We start from the raw sequence: 25038 nt of genomic DNA, 5'->3' as shown, positions 1-25038 counted from the left end.
GTGGCCTTTTCACACTGAAAAGAAGATTGGCTTCTTTCATTCGGTATTACACATCGAAGTTTCCTCCCTGTCTTTTCATGGCTTGATAGCTCGCTTCTCTTTTGCACGGAGTAATAGTCTATTATTTGCATACACCACAGTTTATTTATCCGTTCACCTGCTGAAAGGCCTCTTGGTGGCTTCCCAGTTTGGGCAATCGTGAATAAAGCTGCTACAATCATCCACGCACAGGTTTTTGTGTGGACGTGTTCCCTGATTTCAGGGGTTTGGGCAACAGGCTAATGTGATGGAGACCGTGCTTGAGGCAGATGAGGCCGGCAGCACTCTGTGGGCTGGACGGTGCGGGACAGGAATCATGAGGGGACGGAGGGGGTGATTCGGGAAGGGGTGACACGGCGGTCCAGGGAGGTGGCCGTGGCAAAGTCAGATCCAGAGTCCCCGCAGGAGAGGAGGAGGCAGCCGGGACCGCAGGGGCCGAGGCCTAGTGTCTGGAGAGACGGCTGGCCTGTCGGAGGGGAGAGTGGGGCAGGTGGGAGGAAGGAGGTGGCTTGCTGCACAAGGCAGGAGCTCCTCGAGGCTCCAGGTTGAACAGAAGGGGCTCCCTGGCTGGGAAGATGGGGCTGCCAGGGAGCAGGGACAGCGTGGGCTTTGGGAGCAGACCAGTCTCATTTTAATCCCAGCTCCTTCGCTTACTGTCTCTGTGACCTGGACATTTACCCCACCTGTTTCCTCATCTGCAAATGAAGTTTTCTATCTCCCAGGGTTGCTCCGAAGGTTAAAAGAGCCCATGGGGAGAAAGCTCTCTCACCAAAGGCCCCCTGTGGTCTGTCCCCCACCACGCAGGAGCCAGGAAGCTGCATCCCGGGGGGAGCTGCCTGCAGAACCAGCTTGACTCATGATCTTTGTCTCTGTTTTCACAGGAACTACCTCTTCAGACTCAGCCTTGCCAATGTTTCCCTCCTTCAGGTACATTTGCCTCCCTTCCCTTCCATTCCATTCCCTGTGATTTTCCTGGTATTTGGGAGCCAGGCCTGGGGGTGCACAGGGAGCAAGATTCAGAATTCAGCCCTAACAGGCGAAAACAGGAGCCCTGTGCTCTTTTCACTGGCCCCGGACTCCGGCTGGCTTCCAGGTAACTGCTGGGAGGGTAGTTGGAAGCGGGGGTGCAGCCACATAAACATAGAGGCACACATGGGGCTCCTGCCTTGTGCAGAGGAGCTGCTGGCAGAGGAAAGAAGGAGCACCCGAGCTCCGGCGACCAGCTGGCCCCGTTTGCCTGGGGATGGGGCATCCCAGGGTATGGGACTCTAGGTACTAAATCTGGGATGGTGCTGGGCGAACCGGAATGGTTGGTTATTCTAAGTCCTACAGCAAGGTCTGAGTTTTGACCTCAAGAGAAACGGTATCCCTGGTTCCTTTCTTAGCTTGGCCGGAGTGATCCCATCCTAACTCAGCATTTCCATTGAGCTGTGATTGATTTATTATCTGCTGCCAAGAAGGACTCCCCAAGCATAATTCCCTAAGTGCTCTGGGAGGCATTTTAATGGGACTCCCTGATCCAGAACATTTATCCCAGATTGAGAAACAGATGCCAAACTGCCTCTGCAGAGGCTGAACATTCTAGAGAAAAGAAGTCCATCTTTTCCTCAATGAGGAGAAAGACTCAGTTCTTGTGTCTGGGAGGCTTGAGCATTTATTGCATCAGAGCTGAGGGTGGTGGGGGGGCTATAAGGCCAGCAGAGTCTCTGACCTCTAGAGCTCCTGGTGTAGCCAAGACAAGATGATGAGTGCTGCACCTGACCTTATGACAGAACAGTTAAAGGAGATGGTCAGGGCTAGGCTGTATGGGATAGGGTTTCACTGCAAAGGGTATCTGGGGGAAGGGGACCCTTCCTTGGTGAGCTGTTTTGACATTCTGGTCTGACCATCAGGAAGGGAGAGGGCCCGAAGGAACTAGGGCAAATTGAGAAGAAAATGCCATTCATCCATTTATGGGTCCATCTATCCTTCGGGCCTTACCTTAACCAGCCAAGCTGCCCTCCATTCATCCACCTACCCACCCAGTAAACACGTGTTGAGGACCTACCGAAAGCCGGGTCTGGTCCCAGGCATGGTACTAGGCATTTGAGCTCCAAAGATGAATCAGGCTCAGTCCCCGGCCTCAGGAATAAGCAGATGAGATCACAAGTGATTCCCTGTTCTGGATGGGATTTCTGTGGCTTGGTCCCAGAGCCTGGACAATGGCAACATCCAGTGGCCTGCCAGCTTGGGCACAAGCAACTCATCCAGAACCTAGTTACCAGGTGACATCCATGGCAAATGAAGCCCAGCAGGTCAGAGCCTGGGGGAGGTCGGTGCATGCAGATGTGTTTCAAAGTAGGTAGGAGGAAGTGGGTCCCTGCAGGGGTCCTGCCCTGAGTTCAGGCAGTTGGTGTTTTGTTAGATTTCCAAGTTCTACAAACGAAGGTCTTCTAGGAGCAATAAAGAGGTCAGAGAGGAGAAGCGGATGCACAGAAATAAAAGCAACGCTGTGGGAAGCACGCAGGGAGGGGTGAATGCTAGTAGGTTCAGCGGTGGCCCAGAGGCGCGAGGAACCCACTGGGCTCAGCATGGTCTGCAAAGCCTTCCTGGAAAGCTGCCCTTGGGCTGGAGCTCGAAGGGTGGGGATTTGCCAGGTGGTTGAGCGGAGGACACAGAGGTGTGAGATACAAGGAGCACCGAGGGGTCCAGCGTGCAGGATTCTGGGGTGTGAGTAGGAAAGGGGTGGCAGATGAAGCCTGGGAAAAGAGAGGCCACACTGCAGAGCAGAGGAGTCCGTATTTTATTTCGAAGGCAATGGGACTCGCTAAAGGGTTTTAAGCAGAGAAGTGGCATTGACCAGTGTTGGTGTTTAGATCATCTGGCCTGGTGCAGAGAATGGGTTAGTGGAGGAGCCAGTTAGGAGGCAACTGCAATCGCCCAGGTGAGGGGTGGGGAAATTGAACTAAGGCAGTGGAGTGGGGATGGAGAGAGGAGGGTGGAAGAGCTTCAAGGGACAGAAGTGCATAGGGTCACAACATGAAAGGCAACCTAGGTTTCTGGCTTACAGAGCTAAGTGGCATAAGTCAGGTTGGGAATGGAGCCAGCCTGGTGCGCGGCAGTGGTTCACTCTTGGTTGCCCACTAGAGTCACCAGGAGAGATTTAAAAAACACTGACGCCTGGGTCCCACACTCAGAGATCCTGACTCGTTTGGTCGAGGTACAGCTGGGCACCGGGATTTTTCAATCCCAAGTGATTCATGTGCAGCCAGATTTAGGATCACTGCCTTAGGATACCAGCATCTTTTGTGTAGGTGCTGCCCGCTGGTTTGGCTTTGCCTGGTATCCTTGACAGCTGGCCTACAGGTCCCAGGGCCCGCAGCTTATCAGATGTTAGGACTCTGGCTTACTGATGAGGCCCGGCACTGGGTTCATCTCTGTGTGTTGATGTGGCCACAGCATGGGAGGATGTCTCAATGCCAGCCCCATACTGGGGACAGAGGCTCAGCTTCAGCCTTCACTGCAGGGTGCTGCACATCAGCCACAAGTGCACCAGGAATTGGTTTTACCACCTCCTCAGGGTGTCTCTCTGGGGCCTGAACTCAGGAGTCCAGAGTGGATTCTCCATAATGGAACTAAGGAGAGGAGTAAATACTTTCCATGCCCACATCTCCACTGTAGTGGGTCCCGTCTAGCCACAGAGCGGAGACAAAGGAAGAGAAATTGGAGTGAGCTGTCTGGCATTCCCTGGAGAGGCTGGGGGTGAACCCTGGCCTCCAGTCCCCTACTCCGTCATCTGGCCTGGTGAAAAAGCCCTGACTTTTGACCACAGAAGCCTGACCTCAGCAGGTGCCCTGTCATTACCCTAACTAGGGCTTTGGGTCCCTGCTTGTAAGTTCCCAGTCATCAGCATCTGCTCGCACAAGTGGCTCTGGACAACCAAGTGCTAAAATTGATCTGCCCCCGCCCCCCCCCCCCCACAGGAGGAGGTAGGGCCGAGGCTCCCCAACCCAGCCTCTTCTACTCTATACTGCCTGGGACTATGCATGGCTGTAACTTTCCTTTACAGCCAACCGATCCTCCCCTAACGTAGGATTTAACCAAACTTAAAACTCAAGGTTTTATTGATAGTTTAAATAATTAAAGGAAATCTAAATACAAACAGTTTATGCAAACCAGTAGCCATTAAAAGGACTTCTAAGTACCTAACTCCTATTAAACAGTTTATGTAAACTACTATTCCTTCAGGAAAATCGAAATGCTCCTTCCCAATTCTCCAAGAAGGAAAAGCAGCACAGAGGACAGTGAGTGTGTGAGTGTGTGTGTGTGTGTGTGTGTGTGTGTAGACTCGTGCTTGTGGACAGGGAGAGGAAATCAAATCAGTTTATTTGTGATGCTTATTTATCAGCGTACTTTAAACTGGTTTGGGGAAAGAAAAGGTGACAAGTGGCCAACAGTGTCCGGGGGCTGCTGTATGATGAGCTCACTTGGATTTGGCGATTTTCTGACCTTTGCCAGAGTGGTTCTAAGGGGCTGATGTGACTGGAGGCCTAATTGCAATGGATTTATGAACTTGGGCTGCCAGATGTCCCGGAAGTGCAGAAACTTGGACGGTTCCGCACACACGCATCAGGACGCATGTGAGGCTTTGTTGGGCCTCAGCAGACAGTGAAGCTGATTCTGAGCTCTCTTCTAGTTATCTCCACAGTCTCTAAGCTAGCCTGGCAGCTCTCGACTTACTTGAAATCTAAACTCTGCTGCATGGTGGCCTTGATGCTCAGGAGATGTTTTAATGTTGAGCCATTGTCACTGGCGTACAGGAGAAGTGCTGAGTCTGCCAGGAGATTCTCCAGGTCCTGGCCAACTTGCCTGTTCTCTCCCGTAGCAGAAAACCATGCAGTTACTCTGTTACAAGAGATTGCCATACTGGAACTTCTGGGACGGTCCTAGTTTAAAGTTTTATGCGTGGCAGTTCGATTGATCATACACGTCTATCTCCACCACTAAAATGATGGTGAGGAATTTTTAAAGGTTCAGATCCACAATGACAGTGAGAACAAAAGAGATGTCAGTGGAGAAGAGATTAAACACATTTTAGGGGGATGGAAAGTGGATGGACAATCATAACTGATTTAGCAGAGCAGAATAATTTACAGAGGACAATATGGCAGAGAATTAAGCTGACCACCACCCTGCTCCAAAGGTTCAGAAATTGGGATGTTGGGTACTGTGGAATGTGAGGATGAAGTATAAAGTGAGGAGGGGGAAATAGTTGAAATTGTCTAAATTGAGTGGTTGGAATCCAGGGCTCGTATCCCCCGCCCCCCATAGCAATCCTTTCATCCATTTTACCCCTAGATTACCCCAACAAAGAGAGACTAAGAGCCTTTCTCTAAAGAGTTGACTGGTGAGTCTGCAAATTTGAGACTCCAAGAAAACTGAAGGACACTAATGGGGTATGAGACTAAAAGAGTATTTCTCTTCTCTCTCTCTTTGTGCAATTTATTTATTAAAGAAACCTGGTCATTTGTCCTATAGAGTTTTCCACAGTCTGGATTTTGCTGATTGCAAAATGGTACAAAGTGGTAGATTTTAACATGTTCCTCTATTCTTTGTATCATCTGTAAATTGACAGCTAGATCTAAAGACTTTATTCCAGACTCACCTTGGTTGCACATTTCCTAACCCCAGACCTGGAATCAGCTGTTACTCGGTTCCTTTCAGTGGGAAGTGGCTAGTCTATTTATTTATTTATTTATTTATTTATTTATTTATTTATTTTTAAAGATTTTATTTATTCATAGAGACAGAGAGAGAGGCAGAGACCCAGGCAGAGGCAGAAGCAGGCTCCATACAGGAAGCCTGATGTGGGACTCGATCCCGGGTCTCCAGGATCACACCCCAGGCTGCAGGCGGTGCTAAACTACACTGCGCCACCGGGGCTGCCCAATTTATTTTAAATAAAAGGAAATAGCCCCAAATCACCAGATATATCAGGAAAGCCTCTAAAGTGAAAGAAAAACAAGTGAAAACAAACAAGCAAATAGCATGAAAGCTATAAGAAAACAGGGACAATAAGAGAAATATAAGAAAACAATTTTAAAAACTATTTAGGAAAAACTAAGATATAAAACCTTATTGAAATATAAAAATATATTGTTTTATAAAACAAGTTTAAAATATGGAAATTAAAAATGTGATTGGGGAAATAAAAGCTGCACTGAAGAATTAAAAGATGAAGCTGAAGAAAAATCTCCCAGAAATTAGACCAACAAAAAAAAAAAAATAAAAAATTAAGAACAAGGGAGAAAAAAACAAAATTAAAGGATCAAAACACAAGGGCCAACCAATGATTGGATTAAAGAGTTACAAAAAAAGAGAACAAAGGAAAAGATGAGGAAGAAACTCAAGATGAAATTACATAAGAATATCTCCCAATGCAGAGGATGGACTAGTCTTCACATTGAAAGGGCTAAATGGGTTTCCAAAAGGGAGATGCACTAAGGCACATCAGTGTGAAATTCAAGATATTGTTATGAAAGAGAAGATCCACAAAGCTTCTAGAGTCCAAAGAAAAAACTGTCATTAAAAAAGTTGGGGAATAAGAATTACAGCAAACTTTGGAGCGCCTGCATGCTTCAGTCAGTTAAGCATCTAACTCTTGATTTTGGCTCAGGTCATGATCTCAGGGTCGTGAGATCCAGCCCTGTGTCTGGCTCTGTGCTGAATGTGGAGCCTGCTTAAGATTCTCTCCCTCCCCCGCCCCTCTTCCTAAAAAATAAAAATAAAATAATTACATCAGACTTATAGCAACACTGGAATCTAGGAGACAATGGAAGAATAAATGCCTTTAAAATTCCAAGTGAAGATTATTTCCAACCTAGAACTCTATCAACACTACCAATCAAGTATGAAAATAGAATGAATCAGAAATGCAAGAATTTTTAAAGATTGATCTGTCATGGGGCACCTGGCTGGCTCATTCAGAAGATCACGTGACTCTTGATCTCAGGGTAGTGAGTTTGAGCCCCATGTTGAGTGTAGAGATTACTTAAATGAATGAATAAATAAAAACTTGAAAAAATTGATCTACCATCTTCCTTTTCTTAGGAAGATACTGGAGATGTGTTTCACCAAAATTAGCAAGTAAATCAAAACATTGGGAAACATGGGATTCAGCAAAAAGGAAGGGAGAGAAGGTAAGTCCCAGTCCCAACAGCCAAGTTGGAGGCTCCAGGAGCAACCAGTCCACACTGGGGCAGGAGGCTGGAGGCTGGGGTAGGGGGAAGAAGACAGGAAGAAATGGATGATCAGAACCATTTGTATTTACAGTTAGCAAATGATATTGAGAGGGATTTGTAACCCCTGTTGGACATTTGGGGAAAAAATTAATGGCAAGTACATTGCAAAACAAGCAAATGAAGAAAATCAAGGCAATTATGCAGTCCAGGAAAAACAAAAAGTTGGTCAAGAAAGAAACCTCATCAAAATAGGCATTATTTCACAGAATCTCAGCCGCACATTTTCACATTTTAATGAGTCTGAAATCAGGCCACATCTTACAGTCACCGTCATCTAGACTGCCGTCCTGATTGAGTTGTCCTCGCCTATGCAGGCATGAACTTGGTCATTATTCTGATAACAGCAACCCGTTCACATTTCAGGCCACAGAACATTTTAGGATCAGATGAGGAGGCAATATGAGTCCTGATTTTTCAGAAAACCTTCTGTGGACACCTTCTGGTAAGACCAAGAAAGTACCAGCATCCAAACTTGCAGAATGGGATCCATAGCTTGGAAGAAAATTCTGGAGACCAGCATGGAATACTCTTTAAGAATTGCTACATCACTGAAGCACTGGGTGGTTAAAAAAATGATCCTCTAAAACAAGCAAACGAACAAAACAAATGAGCACTGACAACTGAAAAGGGACTCAGAAGAGGCAAACTCTGAATTCAAAGGAGGTTTAAGAATACTTAATTAAGCTTGTTTCCATTTTTCTTTTTTGTGCACACGAGATTGATAGATGATAAAAATTATGTGTCTAAACAAGAGCACTTTCAATAAGTTTATATTAAAAATGTAAGGAATAAAGGATTTGATAGGCAGCATATTTTCTTTCCTGGTGTTTTATATTACCATCAATGGCATTTTATATTCAGCGAATTCCAGTAGTAGTGAATAATTTCTATAACTTCATAATAATGTAAATACCAATGTTGATTTTAACTTAAAAATAATTATATCAACATTTTAAATTAATATTACATAATTATAATGGGAAGATGGGGAGAAGGGAAATGTCTGTGTGCTTTGGGGTGGGAGAGAATGGGATGGGTGATTGGGAAAAATCTTTACTTCCATAACAGGAAGTCAGAAGAGAAAGTCTGAGATTGATACATATTTTTGAGAAAAATTAAAAGAAATTATATTAAAACACACAGACATACAGAAACAGTTAAAAGGACCTAGTTGGGGGATCCCTGGGTGGCTCAGCAGTTTTGCGCCTGCCTTTGGCCCAAGGTGCCATCCTGGAGTCCCGGGATCGAGTCCCGCGTCGGGCTCCCAGCATGGAGCCTGCTTCTCCCTCCTCCTGTGTCTCTGCCTCTCTCTCTCTCTCTTTATGTCTACATAAATAAATAAATAAATCTTAAAAAAAAAAAAAAGGACCTAGTTGTCCTTAGGAAACAGTATTGGAGTGGAGGAGGAGTGGGTTGCCTTTTTTTTTTTTTATAATTTTTTTCATATCATTTGACTTTTCAACTCTGTACATCATTACTTGGGTATAAATAATTTTCAAAATAAAATAAAAAATTTAAAAATGACTCCAACAAGCCTGTTCTGTGCTGTCATCATTATAAATATACATATCCTTTTCAGGCCATATGTTCTAACTTTGGGTTTGAAAAATCTATTCACTGTGAGAAGCTGCAGGATGTAACAGAGAGAGCTCAGCTCTGGTGTCAACTGTCTGGGTTTGCATCTTGGGGTTGTTGCTGACTAGCTTTGTGACCTTGGGCAAATTGCCTGACTTCTCTGAGCTTCATTTTCCTCCCCTGTAAAATGAGCAGAAATCTACATATTTTACAGTGCCTGTCTGGGTGTTCGGCTCAGTGTGACTTTAACTGCTTAGGATTGTGAACGGCTGTCCCACCTACCTACCCAGTGGAATTCCCACCCGCTGATGAGCAAGGGCCCTCTGCCCACCAACCCCTCATCCCCCACCGCCACCCACTGTCCGGAGCTTTGGGCCAGGACATCTGCAGCGTCCGTGGACCATTGCTCTTTTCAGGCTCCAGGGGCCTTGACGTTGCTTCTCTCTATCCCTCTTCCCTCTCACATCAGCCTCAGCCAGGGAGCTGATGGGGTCCCGAGGAGGACAGTGGCTCCACTGTCCAGATAAATCCCATGGCTCTGCAGCTAGATGCCAGGGGTCGTTTGCCCTCCAGGATCTGGGAGCAGAAGATACTGTCTTAGCTCCAGGCCTGGCTTGGATGAGCCCAGCTTGCTCCTAGGTCTGATGGGAGCCTGAGCAACTTGTCCCTCCGCTCCTGAATCCAGGCTTTGCAAGAGTCAGCCCTCCCTCTGCCCCGTGAAGTAGTGAAGTAACCGTCTTGGAGCTTTGCTGCTCCTTCTCTCAGCACCTCCTCCCACACCCTGGCCCTGGAGCCCTGCAGACAGGGACTTCAAGGCTCGAAGGAGCTCTACAAGAAATTAAAAGCAGGTTGGTTTTTTGTTTTGTTTTGTTTTGTTTTTCTCCTTCTTTGAATAGAAGACCTGCTTGCTCACTTCTCCCTCTCCCAGGACAGGTAGGGAGGTTCATGTTTATACATGTGACCCAGAAATATATAATGAGCTACACATCAGGGCTGCTGACATTGTCTGGACCTGGAGGGTGGCGCTCCTCCCTGCAGCTGCTCCTCAGAGGCTGGGAGGGATGTCAGAGGGTAGAGACAGAATAGGGGAAGGGGGGATCCTTGCTGGGAAACAGCCCTCTCCTGATGCCATGGGCACTTGGGAACAGGAGTCCCTGAGTGAAGGCTGCACCCCCAAGCACCCCACGAGAGCGTGAGTAATGCTCCGAGGGAAGCAGACAGCACAGAGTCGGGGAGAGGGGTAGCAATTAAGAAATGGGAAGCCCAAGGTACTGAGACAGTGGGATAAAGAGAAAAAACACACAGAGACTTTGACTCAAGAATATGGGCTCCAATACCATCTCACCACATAGCAGCAGCAGGTCTCACAGAATCTGAGTTCCTTCGCCTGTTAAGAAAAAAAGAAAAAAACCCTTTGCAGGCTAACAGTGGGAAAATTAAGTAGATCTGTCGCTAGGGTTTGCAAAGGTAGCTTTTCCTCTCTGCCTGCCTCTCATTCACTTGAGGGACATCTGGCACACACTGGAGGCACATTTTCCACCTCTCACTCTGGGTCTGGGGTGGTCCTCGAGGTCTTCCTCGGCCCCTTCCAGCTCCCTGGCTGACCTGGGGAAGGAAAGAGGAGGAGGTCCTAGGACAGAGCTGCATGGGCGTCACTCAGCATGAGGATGTTGTTACTCGAGGCTTCCCTGCCCCAAGCAGGTGGCAGGGAGTTGGATTGAGGGGACCTCCTCCTTAAGGTCTCTGAGTGAGGAGACCTGGCTGGCCTCTGAGTCCACGTGGACGTAGTGAAGGGAGCCCTTACCGTGCTGGCTGGCACTGACCCTTTCCCAGCTTCTGGTCCACTCCCCACTCTGACTGCTGCCCGCCACGGCGGGGAGTGGCGCAGCCGTGTCATGTCTGTGTGCTCCTCCCACAGGCCACAGAGTGGGCCTCCAACGAGGACACGCGCCGCTCCTGCCAAAGCAAAGGGAAGACTGAGGTAGGTGGCTCCAGTGGTGCAAGGGCCTGGCTTAGAGCTGGCAGGAGGCCTGTGGTTGTGGGGACGGGGGGCACCGTGTGGGCTGAGGCCACCTGCGTGAGAGGCCCAGCCTGGAGGAGCGGGGCGCTCTGGATGCAGGTAAGGCCTCTGCGCTGAGCATCTGAGCCACGGTGCGGCCAGCTGGCCTGGGGCGAGGGTGTATGAGAGCAGGGGAGGCCCACAGATGCAACCCAAACTTCAGAGCAGGGCACATCTGGGGCAGAGGGCAGCGTTTTCAAATGTTTGCGGCACAGTGGTGCGAAGGAAAGCCCCCCACACCCAGTGCCCCACACCTGGTGCCCCACACCTGGTGCACTTGTTCCTCTATTACTTCTCTGTCACTGTTGCTTTAGGAGGAGTGTCAGAACTACGTGCGGGTCCTGATTGTCACTGGCCGGAAAGTGTTCCTGTGTGGGACCAATGCCTTTTCCCCCGTGTGCTCCAGCAGACAGGTGGGGCCCCCTCAGGGTAAGGCCGCCCAAGGAGGGCACGAGATTCCCTCCTCCAGGCTCCACACAGCCTTGGAGCCGGGCTGCCAGATGTAGCAGAAACGACTCAAAGAGAATGTCTGGTTACATTTCAGATAAACAACAAATTATATTTTAGCATCTCTCCCGCAAGATTTGGGACATACACTAAATAATTATTCCTCATTCATCAGCATTCGAATTTACCTGGGCCTGCTGTGTTTTAGCATCAAGGTCACCTTGGAGGGTCCTGACTGGGAGGGGGGCAGGGAACAGAGGGAGATGGAGCTCCTGGTACAACCTCCTCCCTCCGGGGTGGCAGCTCCCTCAGAGGGACTCTGGGGGCTGGGGGTGGGGAGGTGAGGAGGAGGTTGGAGACCGGGAGAGGCCTAGAGAGACCAGGGACCCAGGCGGAAGCAAACTCTGGGGTTGGGGGTGGGAAAGGACAGCCCCTGGGTCTCAGGGAAAAGTGCCCCTGTCTCCCCATCGTCCCCAGGTGGGGAACCTCAGCCGGACCATAGAGAAGATCAATGGTGTGGCCCGCTGCCCCTACGACCCACGCCACAACTCCACAGCTGTCATCTCCTCTCAGGGGGAGCTCTATGCGGCCACCGTCATTGACTTCTCAGGTCGGGACCCCGCCATCTACCGCAGCCTGGGCAGCGGGCCACCACTTCGCACCGCCCAGTACAACTCCAAGTGGCTCAACGGTAAGGGGGTGCAGCCCGGGGGGCTGGGGGTTCTCCTGCCAGCCCACCCTGACCCCTGTCCATCCTCCTTCCCGCCCACCCTCTGAAAGCGATCACGCTGGCTTTGTCCAGAGGCCCGAGTCGGGCAGATGTTTGCCCAAGGACCGTGGCATGTCGGAGGTGGACTCCGGATGAAATCACAGGTGTAACCAGAACAGGTGGAGAGGAGGCTATAGGGCAGAGGAGGAGTTGGGAATTAAGTAGGAGAAAGGGCTACGGAAAGAAGAGATTGGGAGAGGGTGGTAGGGGTTTCCTTTCCCTTGGAGTTGGAGCCGGCTGCGCGGCCTGAGCAAGCACTTGACCTCTCTCTGCCGTCATGTTCTCTTCCGGAATATGAAGATAGTCACGGTACTTCCGTCCTAGGTGGCTAAGAGGATCTTCCGGGCACTTGCCATAAGGCCTGGTAGGCCGTGAGCGCTCACTAGCGCTCATTAACTATGAAGTTAGAGCCTTCAGGCCACCAAACTGTCCAGGGGTGTCAGGATCCCCATGTGGGAAGACAGGTAGCCACGTCCTCCAGGCTCAGGCCCGACCCCCCGTTCCTCTTCTGCCCCCCGCCCCCAGAGCCAAACTTTGTGGCAGCCTATGATATCGGGCTCTTCGCCTACTTCTTCCTGCGGGAGAACGCGGTGGAGCACGACTGCGGGCGCACGGTGTACTCTCGCGTGGCCCGAGTGTGCAAGAACGACGTGGGAGGCCGCTTCCTGCTGGAGGACACGTGGACCACGTTCATGAAGGCCCGGCTCAACTGCTCCCGCCCGGGCGAGGTCCCCTTCTACTACAACGAGCTGCAGAGTGCCTTCCACCTGCCGGAGCAGGACCTCATCTACGGGGTCTTCACCACCAACGTGTGAGTCCCTGGCCTCCCCCCGCCCCTCCCCGCCTGGCGGGCTGCAGGGGTGCGCGGCTCCCTCTCCGGGCCTTTCTCCCCTTCTGTGGGATGGGGAGTGCGGGCCTTGCCCCCCACCCCCAGGGCAGCCGCTCTCCAGCCCGTCTTAGGGGGTAAGGTGCTCCCAACCACTCCCTACTTGCTGCGCCTTGCTGCCTGCGCAGTGGGGAGCACTTATTCCCTATTGCGGCCAAGGGCAAGCCCAGGCCAAAGTGGGGAGCACTTATTCCCGATTGCTGCGAAGGGCAAGCCCAGGCCAAATCTGAAGAAATAAATGGAGCCAGCTTATGGCTCCGTGGAGGAGGAAATTGCTGGCGGTGAAAGGAAAACAGCCTGCCCTGGACAAGGGGACGGCAGCCCCCAGGTGCGGGAGCAGCTACCTTCTGGTGCCTTCCAACAACAGGACTCCCTGAGCCTGCTAAAGCCAAGCGGGAGAGTCTCCTGGCAGTCCTGACGGCGCGGGGAACGCAGGCTGGGAATCAGGGCCCCGTGCCCCCAGGGTGTGAGGAAGGGTAGCCTTCCTGGGGATCGTCCTGGGGATCGGGATCGCCAGGCCCTCCTCCCACCACCTCCTGTGCAAGCCTGGCCCAGCCAGGTGATGCTCACGCACAGAATGCCGAGTGGGCAGCGGAGACCGAGGAACACGTCTGTTGTACAGGATGCCGCGTGGGGTTCTCTGTAAGGACCTCAGAAGCATATGGGCCTGGAGCGCTGTGGGCTCACCTGAGCCCCAGGTAGCAGGGCTTGGAGGAGGGCCAGGCTGGCTATAGAAAGCATCGTCTGAGGGGATGGACAGGGATGGGAGTAAAACTGGTAAACAGGAGCGGAGAGGCCATCCGAGGCAGGGGACACCACGCATCACAGCCCACGCAGGCCATGAGCTGACAGCCAGGACTCAGTGGCCGGCCCGGCAGTCAGCACCAGAAAGTGGGCAGCCGGGAGCAAGGGGCAGGGGCTGCTGGAGAGGCATCGGGGGGAAATGATGACATTGCTTTGGATGGTCAATAGTTTATGTATCGTGTGCCTTCCCCATGCCAGGTGCTTGCCGTGATGGGGTAGGGAGGGAAGCAGGGGTGCCAGTGAGCAAAAGTAGACCTGGCTCTGCCCTTCTAGAAATGGTGGTTATCAAACACCCGAGTTTAACTGTGATAAATGCTACAGAGGGAAAGGATAGTGTGCAGGGAAGCCTTTACCAGTATGGAGGGGTGGTGATCAGGGAAGGCTTCCTGTAGGAAGTGGCATCTACAGGATGAGTGGGAATTAACTAGGAGAGAGGAGCATTCCAGCCCAAGAGAATAACACACACAGAGCTTTGGAGTAGGAAGACAGAAATGTTTGAGGAGACCAGTGTGGCAGGAGCCTGGAGGGTAAGGAAGAGGAGAAACAGGAAGAATTTTGTCCTTCCAGACTGTTTAAGGGTTTTGATCTTTATTCTAAGAGAAAGGGGGAATTATTGAAGGGCTTGGAGCCAGCCAGAGACCAGCTGGGATGCGCAATTTGAAATGTTCCCCGTGGCTGCTGTGTGGAAAATGGATTCAGGAGACTGGACGGGCTGCGGGAAGGGCAGCCACGAGATCAGCACAGCATCCAGCCGGAGATAATGGGGCGAGGCCAGGCAGAAAGGGCAGGGAGGGTGATGGACACATTTGGGAGAGGGACTAAATGCCGAGAACAAAACCGGAGACGCTGGGCGGAGTGGTCTGTTCCCATCAGACTCATAAAACACCTGATCCTGGGACTGAAAGGGTCTTAAGAGGTCATCGGGTGTTGTGGGCTGCAGCATGAATCAGTGGTTGGATAACCAGCTTGAAACAACATAAAATAAAATGAAGAAAGCAGAATAGAATGGAATAAAAATAGCCGAGTACAATGCATTTAGCAAGGGTATTGTTTCATGAGATTTCTTCATAGAGGTGTGTGCTCAGTGTGGGAGTTCTCCGGAGCTGTAACGTGGAGTGTATTTCTTACAGTGGGCTATGGGCTAAACATTGGGAAAACACTCACTTTATGTGACCGTCCCCCTGGAGAAGGGAAAGGGACGAGGCAGTAGCACAGAGTGACCCCCCAGGGCTTCTCATCACTGGCCTTTCCCAGCGTTTCCGGAGTGTGAGGACCGCACCTCCTCCTTCTGAGACACCGCATGGTGTGCGAACCCCGGGGCTCTCGCTACCTCCTCGGTGGGCCTTGGAGCTGGGCCCAGCCATGTCCTGCCGGCTGGTGGGATCGCAGGGCACCCGGGCCCGCAGGGGGGGCCGCATCCCACCACCTCTTGCCTTTCAGAAACAGCATCGCCGCTTCTGCTGTCTGCGCCTTCAACCTCAGTGCCATCTCCCAGGCTTTCAATGGCCCATTTCGCTACCAGGAGAACCCCAGGGCCGCCTGGCTCCCCATCGCTAACCCCATCCCCAACTTCCAGGTACAGCTCCTCCTCCCCATTCCCTCTCTTCACAGACCAGCTTTTCTTAGAGGACCAGCCCCCAGCTGATTCCCAGCTGCTTGGCACACCCAAGCGGGCCGCACCCATAGGTGGAGACTCCCATAGTTCCCTAAGACGGTGGAGTGAGAAGGGGCTGGGGGGACACAGCGACGGAGCATGCTCCGAGCCATCTCTAAATGGGACTTCGCACCTCCAGGGAGACGCAATGTAGGGAGCTGAGAGCGCTCACAGCTGTTTGGCCAGAATTGTGAGATTTTAGCTGGAGTTTGCTTTCAGTCTACCCAGCCTGGGTGCTGATTCCTGGAGGGTCAGAGTGCCAGGAGTGGTCAGGGCCCAGCCATGGGTAATCTGAGCATCCCTCGTGCAGTGATGGAGAAGAGGAAAGGGCCATGGGGCAAAGGAAGCTAAGGATGGTTAACTTTCGAATCCACCCAACTTCCTGCCCGCAGGGCAGTACAGAGTTTAGGAAGATCTCAGGCTTTGCGGGGAGATAATCCTGACCCAGATCTAGCCCTCCCTCTGTGTGACCTTGACCTGGGTCAAGTCACCCAACCTCCCAGAGTCTTTTTACCCATGTCGGGTACTAGAGATAATACTCTCAACCTCTAAGAGAAGCGCAAGGCTTAAATATGCACCCGACACAGCGCCTGGAATGTAGTAAGTGCTCAATAAATGGTAGTTGCCCTCCAGCTTTGGTTTAGGAGGCGTAAGAACTTTGAGCTGGTAGGGACGCAGGAGAGGGAAGGCAGGTTGTGGCCCGGCATGGGGGAGGAGCACCTACGGGGACAGTGTGAAATCCCTGGACACTTGTTAAACACACTCAGATGATTCATTTGTAGATAACCCAGCCCCTTTTCCATCTTCACATCCCTGGCAGGGACCTCCTCCCCATCTCCCAGCCTCATGGTCCCTTAGTTCTCAAGGAAGAGGCATCTCTCCCTGGAGGGGGTTGCAGGGAACCCAAAGAGGGGGTGTTGGGGGTGAGGAGCCGGGATTGGAGAATCAGAACCTGCCGGTGGCCCCCCAGGTTATGAGGCAGGAGAGGGATAGGAGGCTGGCAGCCCGGGGGCTGGGCACGTGTGACACCCCCCTCACCCCCCACCCCGCGGCAGTGCGGCACCCTGCCAGAGGTGGGCCCCAACGAGAACCTGACAGAGCGCAGCCTGCAGGACGCGCAGCGCCTGTTCCTGATGAGCGAGGCCGTGCAGCCGGTGACCCCTGAGCCCTGTGTCACCCAGGACAGCGTGCGCTTCTCACACCTCGTGGTGGACCTTGTGCAGGCCAAGGACACGCTCTACCACGTGCTCTACATCGGCACAGGTGAGCCCTGGCCGCCCAGCCGGGCTCGGGAGGTGGGGGGTGGATGTGGAGGGGGGATGCAGGCTGGGCCTTCGAGGCCACTTTCCTCCGCCCCTGCAGAGTCGGGCACCATCCTGAAGGCCCTGTCCACGACGAGCCGCAGCCTCCGCGGCTGCTACCTGGAGGAGCTGCACGTCCTGCCCCCTGGGCGCCGCGAGCCCCTGCGCAGCCTGCGCATCCTGCACAGCGCCCGCGCGCTCTTCGTGGGGCTGAGCGACGGCGTGCTGCGGGTGCCGCTGGAGAGGTGCGCGGCCTACCACAGCCAGGGGTGAGCCGGGGCGGGGAGCCGGGGCGGGGGCGGGGGGGGAGGTCCCCAAGGTAGAGCCCCTTGGAGGTGGCTCTCAGAGGCAGAGCTCGGGAGCCACCTGGCGTGGCATCCTGCATCCTGGCCCAGTCTCCAGTTTGCCTTTGGACCAGTCACTTTGAACTTCGGGTTCCTCCTCATAAACTATCTGCAGGGTTTTCATAAAGGTTAATTGGGATAGTCTGCATGAACCATTCCTCATTGCCTGGGGGAGTGTGGGCTTTAACAGATGAGGGGGGCTGCTGTTAACCCTTTTCTCAACCTCAAAGCTAGGGCCTGTCAGCCTTCTCTACCTTTCTTGATTTTTTTTTAAGATTTTATTTATTTATTCATGAGAGACACACAGAGGGAGAGAGGCAGAGACCCAGGCAGAGGGAGAAGCAGGCTCCATGCAGGGAGCCCGATGTGGACTCAACCCCAGGCCTCCAGGAACAGGCCCTGGGCTGAAGGCAGCGCTAAACCATTGAGCCACCTGGGCTGCCCTACCTTTCTTGATTTATTCTTGGTCACCCCTTTTTAAAAAATATTTTATTTATTCATTCATGAGAGACACAGTGAGAGAGAGAGAGAGGCAGAGACACAGGCAGAGGGAGAAGCAGGCTCCATGCAGGGAGCCCGATGTGGACTCAACCCCAGGCCTCCAGGAACAGGCCCTGGGCTGAAGGCGGCGCTAAACGGCTGAGCCACCCGGGCTGCCCATTTTCGGTCCCTTTAATTCAGAGAAAGGTCTTCATCTTTGAAACCACAGCACTTCCTACCCAGATGTGCAGGGAGATAGGAGACATGCTGTGAATCAGCACCAGATTTTTGCTTTCCTTCCTTCCTGACTTAGAAGAGGCAGAGAGGCCTGGTGTGTGTGTTTGGGGGGGTGGGGGTGGGTGGAGGTGAGGCACCATGTGGAGCTGTTGGTTGTATTTGCTTCGCAACTGCTTCTGAGACCTTAGCTTCAAGTGGCTTCATGAATTTGGCAATACTGGCACTGGCATTTCAGGGGGAAAACAAAAGCCAAATGGAAACGTATCTCAGAATCCTACCATGTGAAGCTCCCCCGAGCTGTGCCCCCTCATTTTTGAGATAATCAAAAGCTGCCTTAGTTGGCATCGCCACAGCCACGTGGGCTTCTGTGGCCTTTGCAACACAGAAGCCTCCTGGCTGTGCCCATCTGTCCTCGAGATTTGTGAAACAAATGGTACCCCTGCTGCTGAGGGTCGCTCTCCAGCCCCTGTGGCGTGTGCTGGGAGCTGCGCAGAGGTCCCGAGGGCAGGGGAGGAGGCTGGATGCTCTGGGTGCGGCAGCCAGGGAGGAAGAAAGGGAGAGCAGTGGCCAGACACTCAGGCTCCCCTCAGCCCCATCATGGGGTTCCATCCGCAAAACACCAAACAGTTAGTAAGGCCTACCATGCTCAGAGCACTTTGTAGGACTGTTGATGTGAGAGAAAGGAGACAAGATGAAACGGGCCTAGCACACTCACATTTCCCTCAGCGCTGTGGATGTCTGGCTGGAGAGACCAACCGTGGCCTGTGGTGGACGTGTGAGGGGGGTATAGCAGGCAGGCAGGGCTCCCATGACAGAATTGGACACACTTGGGCTTCTCCCTCCGCTCCATCATCTACTAGCTATATGGTCCTTTACCTTTGAAGATCTCTCCTCGGGGGAAAATAAGAGGAAATTGTGATGGAAAAAATGATAGTTAATTTCGGCAGTTATTGTAAGGATTGGGAATCATACTCATGAAGCGCCTGCCCTGCAAGTCCTAGGCGGTCGCTAGGGTGGAGAGAAGAGGGGAATAGCTTCTGCATGTAGAGGCCTTGCAGCCTCCTGGGCTCCCTGGAGTCTCTGCACCTGTGACATTGAGTATCGGCAGCACCGCTTGGCATGAATCACAGGCTGTCCGCTGACGGCCTTTCCCCCATATCTTGTATTCTTCTTTAACTCTTGTGTTGGTGTGAAACTTTTCACTGTGTCTTGTTCTTTAGGAGGTTATAAATCCTTGAAGGCAAACCCACTTGAGCAAAACCAAGTACTTTCTATGCTTCAGCAGGGGGTCACACCCAGCCCAAGGCACAGAGTGGCCTTGCACACATGACTGATCCTTGAGCTGATTGATTGTTTGGCCTGAGAGGACACTGGTGCAGGAGAAGAGTGGAGAGTGGGACCGAAGCCAGCTGGGCATGCCAAGGGAGGGTTTGATCTGAATCTGTGGCTGTGGGCCCCGAAGTGATCTTTGAGCAGAGGAGTGGAGTGACAGGCAGCTGAATAGGTGTTTGACAAAGGTCAATCAGACAGTGGTGAGCAGCGTTGTCGAGGGGCAGACGGCTGGCCCAGGTGAGCTAGTGTGGCTCCAGGCCAGATAGGAAGTCTGCAGTGGCCCCAGAGGGGGAAGATGCCGGGGCATTTCCCCGCTCACACGATGCTGCAGAGAAGGGACAGGGAGGTTGCCTAGCGTGGCCAGGTGGGACAGCAAGGTAGAAAGAGGTCAGTTTGGAGTCTGATACTTTCGTCTATTTGGATTCCTGAATTGCTATGCAACAGATTCAGACCCTGCTATAAGGCTCCAGGTGGATCTGAAAATGGAAGGTCTCATCATTGCAAAGTTAATACAATGACCAGAGCGAGGCCGTGTAGCACCCATCTGTGGTCTCCAGAGTCTAGAAGCCAACTGTCACACCGTATCAGAATCTGTGCTGTTGTGGGCTGGGTTGTCACAGGGTTTTACTGTGTCCTAGGAGACATTTCATGCATTTCCCCCCATTCCTTCCAAAGCTGGCAGGAGGACGAGGGTGGACTAGCAGAGACCTTTTCAGCGCCTCCCGCCGCCCCACCCGACCCTGCCCAGAATCCAGGGGGCTGTCTCCAGCCCCCTCCTTTTGCTTAGGCAAATCTCAGCCCCGTGGGGGCATAACCAAGACTCTGGCCTGGCCAGAGAGAGAGACCAGGGCTCACGAGAGGTGGGGCAGAGGGAATGAGCTGCTGACTGGCTCTACAAAGCCAGTGTTTTATGCATGAACCTCCCCCTTCCTCCTCCTGGCATGGGGGTGTCTACACCAGCTCCCTCAGGAGGGTGGCTCCGAGAATCTCCACCCAACCTCCGTCCCTGAAAAGAAATCTGGGTCTTCCTCCGCTGCCACCTTAAGGAATGGCCCCTCGCGCCCACGCCCCACCTTGGACAGCTCCCCTTGCGCGACTCTCGCTCCGACGCTGGAATCCTCCCGCTTTCACCTTCACCATCCATCTCTGTCCTGCCTCCCAGCCCAAGGAAGGACCTGTTCCCTTTTGTAATGGCTGCTTGAGACACTGCAATAAAAAAGACATGGTGATATATTATTGGCCTAATGGCTGCTCTTATGAAAGGAACCCTCAGCAGCTCCCCATTCTTACAGTCAGACACACTTTAATGCTCTCCTTGGAGCTTTCATTTTCTTAAGAACATTCCCTACTCCGTAAGCTTTGGAGCGGTCTTTGGCCCAAAACAGCGAATGTGGACGAGAAGAGAGCTCAAGCATTGGCTCCAGGGGAGTCGTGCAAGCCCCTTTGGGCAGCCAGGGCCAGAGGAGGGCAGGGCAGGGGGAGAATCTAGTCTCTTTCTCATCTGGAAGAACTGGGAGCAAGCTGAGAGGATGAAGGAGACGGAGTGGGGGTGCCGGGGCCAGCATCCACCCTGTGTTTTTCTTTTCTTCCTTCCTTTCTTCTTCTGTCATGGGTTGGGAAGACAAGGGACTTCATCTCTTGGCTTGAGAACCCTGACTGTGGCCGTAGAACAGCAATGCTCAATCATGCTCTTCTTTAGGATCACCTACAGAGTGTTCAAAAGATTCTAGTAACTGGGCCTATTTTGGTCCAAAAGACCCAGATAAAGGGGTTTTTTGTTGTTGTTGTTTGTGTGTTTGCTGAAGCTTCTCAAAACATCACGAGGAGATTCTAATTTGTAGCCAAAACTGGGAACCATTTTTCTGGAACTGGTTAGACCCTAGATGAAAGGAGTAGCATGAGACAAATTACATTCCTCCAGAATCTTCTGCTCGTATCTTGTATAAAACTGTTTCACATTTTCTGCTCTTAACCGTTTTCTCTACTGGCAGGCTTGTTTTTGATGAATAGAATTTTATTTACTATTATCATTAATCGCTAGTCATGGCTCTCTTTCATTTAATTCATGTTGCTTATAAAGTGCCGTATCAGCCACTTCGGGAGTTTGCTACTCAGGAGTGGGCTTCGTTGACTTGTGATTGGCTGCATTTGCTAGCAGCAAATTTGGTCCAAATGTCAGCCGGAGAGCAGAATCTCAAAAGCACATGTTGCTGGGACTACTTTGCATATGTACTGTATCTAGTCCCCTGGTGTCTAGTTTGATGCATTCTGCTGGTGAAGCACCCCCACATCAAACCATTGATCCCAAATGAAAAAAATATGAACACACTAACATTGTACAGCTTACACAAACTGCCCTTGAGTGGATAAAATGCAAACAGATACTTGAGTAACAGATGAGCATTCTGGATTCCCGGGTGGGCCAGTGGGTGCTTACTGGGGTCCAGCAGGGCCCTCACCCATTGAAGCCCCAGCCATCACGTCCCCTACATGAGGTCATGGGCTGCCTGAGCAAGGGGCAGCATTGTCTGCTTCAGCCTCCTCTGGCAACACGGGGAAGCCCCACCCTCTTCTTTGTAAGCTCTCTCATATCACCCCATTTGTCTTGGGAACCTGACATGGTCCATTGAACTCACTGAAAATAAAGAACTCACCTGACAGGAGACTCTCCCTGAGGCTTTGAGAGGAAAGATTCTATCCTGGAAACACCAAAAGGAGCAAACTCTTGACTCTCCCGTGTATTCCTTTAACCCTTGGCATCCTTGGCCCCTTTGGCCAATCGAAAATCCCTCTGCAGAGTCACGTCATGGTGTGGATTCCCTCCCCCTCCTTGCAGTCCAGCACCTTCTTTCCCTGAAGCCTTTTCCTCATCCTAACCTCTGATCTCTTACACATTCCCAGTGCTCTCTCTAGACCCTCTCTTGCAGGCCCACTGCTGTGGAGCATCCAGGCTTGGTAAGAGGGGTGGAAGTTGGGAAAAGGAGGCAGAAGGGATACAGGGTATCCCCTGGGGTTGGCAGTGGGGTCCCCTGGGCAGAGGGAACTTCCTTCAGGCTCCAGCATCTGATACTCTGCTTAGCAATGAACAGCAAATCCTGATTCCATAATTTCCATACTCTTTTTCTGCTCCTTGAAGTCTTATTAGTAGAGATATAACTGTTTTTAAAAGTATGTATGTATGTATGTATGTATGTATTTATTTATTTATTTATTTATTTTTAGTGATCTCCAAACCAATGTGTGGGGCTCAAACTCGTGACCCTGAGATCAAGCATCACACACTCTTCTGACTCCACCAGCCAGGCACCCCCAGAATTAATTTGTTGTTGTTGTTGTTGTTAAAAACTGTAAAGGATATAATGAATGAGTCTGAAGGAAAAAGGGAAGAAAGGAGCCCTACAATATGAGAAGTGGAGGTATTTGGGGCATTCATTGGTATATGAACCATACCTTTTCTGGGTCATTACAGATAGACCAGTCCTGAGGGCCCGGGAAGGGGGACCTGGGACACATGACCCCTCTCTTGGCAGGCTGAGCTCATCCTCATGATGCTAACCCACTAGACTCTGGTTCCTGCCACTTAGCAGCATAAGCATGTGGATGCCCCAGGGGACCCTACACTATGCTAGGTGTCCCCTGCCCCTGTGCCTGTGTTTTGAGGCATGGGCCTATGTTCACTCAGTGGGTGAAGTCCGACGCAGCCTCCAGCTGGGAGGCAGGAGTGTGGTGGAAGTATCGTGGTCAGGAAGTCTTTGTTCAAGCCCCAGCTCTGCCATCTGTAATTTGTGTGATCTGCAGGAAACTCCTCTTCCTTCTCTGTAATTGTTTCTTCCTTCCTACAACAAAAAGGTTGTATTGTGGATCCCAGTTACTCAACTTGGCTCCCATTAGAATCATGTAGGAGCTTTTAAAACCTCCCCATCCCCAGAGAGTTTTATATGGGAGGGGGCAGGTATCAGTACTTTTTAAAAGCTTCTTAAGGGACGCCTGAGTGGCTCAGCGGTTAAAGCGTCTGCCTTTGGCTTGGGACGTGATCCCCGGGTCCTGGGTTCAAGTCCTGCATCGGGCTCCCTGCATGGAGCCTGCTTCTCCCTCTCCCTCTGGTTCTGTCTCTGCCTCTCTAATCTCTTTGTGTCTCTTATGAATAAATACATAAAATCTTTAAAAATAATAATAATAATAAAAATAAAAGCTTCTTTAGTGATTCTAACGTGCAGCTCGGGTTGAGAACCACTAGGCCAGACCATCTCTAAGAAGGTTCCCATCACAAATGTTTTATGGCTCTATTATCACGGTCTCTGACCGAGAGGCACTACTTCTTTGGATTTCTGTTCACTACATCTTCTGTGGCCCTAGATGAGGACTATGGGGCACTCAGGCTTGGGGAAGACAAGGTTAAGTGTGTGGGCTCTGGAAGACAAGGGTTTGAGTCCTCGTTCAGCTCTCCGGGTTTCCTCCATATAACACAGGAATAACATCAGTATCTTCTGCAGTGGATTGTTGCATTAAGTTAATTCATGCTTGTAAAGTGTTTAAAATGATTACTGGAACACGCTAAGTGTTCAATGAGCTTAGTTCTTACTGTGGAGGGCAACGGGTTGGATAAGGACGCTGAGAGGGGAGTGGCTAGGTGTGTTCATGGGATACGAGGGAGGCTGGAAGACCAGCAGCCTGGAGTCTCAGGACCTCTGTCCGGCAGGGCGTGCCTAGGGGCCCGGGACCCATACTGCGGCTGGGACGGGAAGCAGCAACGTTGCAGCACACTGGAGGACAGCTCCAACATGAGCCTCTGGACCCAGAACATAACAGCGTGTCCTGTGAGAACCGTTTCATGCCCCCCACCTGGGACCTCTCCACCCGCCCTCCACCCCCTGCGATTGAGTTGAGGCTGTGACTCTCCATCAATATCCCCCATGTCCCCTGGGACCTGGTGCCTTCCCCATCCCTTGCCTTGTGTGACCCGTTTGATGTGTATCTGCAGGTGCGAAATGTGACTCGGGATGGGGGCTTTGGCCAGTGGTCACCATGGCAACCATGTGAACACTTAGATGGGGATAATTCTGGCTCTTGCCTTTGTCGGGCCCGAGCCTGTGACTCCCCCCGACCCCGCTGTGGGGGCCGAGACTGCCTGGGGCCAGCCATCCACATCGCCAACTGTTCCAGGTACGTGAGGACACAGGACTTGGAAGGTGGCTGCCTTGGACTGGAGCGAGGGTGGAATAGAGGAAATGGGGCATCCCAGGCAGGTGCTCCTGCAGAGGGACAGACGCCACTTCGGGGCTGTGCAGGGGACTGGAGAGGTGGCTAAAACATGAGCCCCGGGTGGGGAGGGTTGGAAATTTCCATGCTAGTGGGAGAGAAGTCTCCGCCTTGCGGGGGCTCTTGACACAAAGAGGGAAGCTGGGCAGGCGCAGGAGTCACAGACCCCAGGCTCAGTAGGCCTCGCTATTCCAAACACGAAGGACAGTAGGAGATGGTGGCAAAGGAGGCAGGCCTGGTACCCGACCCCATGGCCATCCTCTAGAAGGTGCGACCTTGGACTCTCTTAAAATCACTCCATTCTATGTGTGTGTATTGGTTGAACTGTCACAGCAACCTCGCGGGGTAGGAACACAATCATTATCCTTACTTTGAAGATCAAGAGTATTAGGAGGCACAGAAATCTTTGGGAACGCGCCCAGGCTCACGTAGCCAGGAGAAGCGGTGGAGCCAAAACTTGGACATGGAGTCAAAGCAGGCTCAGCAGTGAATGGTGCCTGAGGCTGGAGCGAAGCAGGGGTGCTGGAGAACAGGGGGGAGCATGGGTCTGAGTGCAAGGGCCCCCCCACCCA

The 25038-nt window shown here is 51.9% G+C and overlaps 1 protein-coding gene across 8 annotated transcripts in view; it reads left to right on the top strand.

Annotated features, from left to right (window-relative positions):
* Positions 1-25038, top strand: part of SEMA5B (semaphorin 5B) — a 118755-nt gene that overhangs the window by 87731 nt on the left and 5986 nt on the right. For 6 of the 8 annotated variants that reach the window (XM_025475135.3, XM_049105465.1, XM_049105464.1 and 3 more), the window contains 10 exons: positions 921-966; positions 10813-10875; positions 11268-11366; positions 11878-12091; positions 12695-12980; positions 15300-15435; positions 16569-16776; positions 16876-17083; positions 23907-24024; positions 24189-24370. In XM_025475135.3, the coding sequence (XP_025330920.3) occupies positions 921-966; positions 10813-10875; positions 11268-11366; positions 11878-12091; positions 12695-12980; positions 15300-15435; positions 16569-16776; positions 16876-17083; positions 23907-24024; positions 24189-24370 (1560 nt within the window). The remainder of the gene's footprint in view (positions 1-920; positions 967-10812; positions 10876-11267; positions 11367-11877; positions 12092-12694; positions 12981-15299; positions 15436-16568; positions 16777-16875; positions 17084-23906; positions 24025-24188; positions 24371-25038) is intronic. The other 2 variants (XM_049105469.1, XM_049105468.1) reach the window with 2 other exon arrangements.

This window comes from Canis lupus, chromosome 33, assembly GCF_003254725.2.
Source record: "Canis lupus dingo isolate Sandy chromosome 33, ASM325472v2, whole genome shotgun sequence".
NCBI lineage: Eukaryota > Metazoa > Chordata > Mammalia > Carnivora > Canidae > Canis > Canis lupus.
This window is presented reverse-complemented; position numbering and strand designations above follow the sequence as displayed.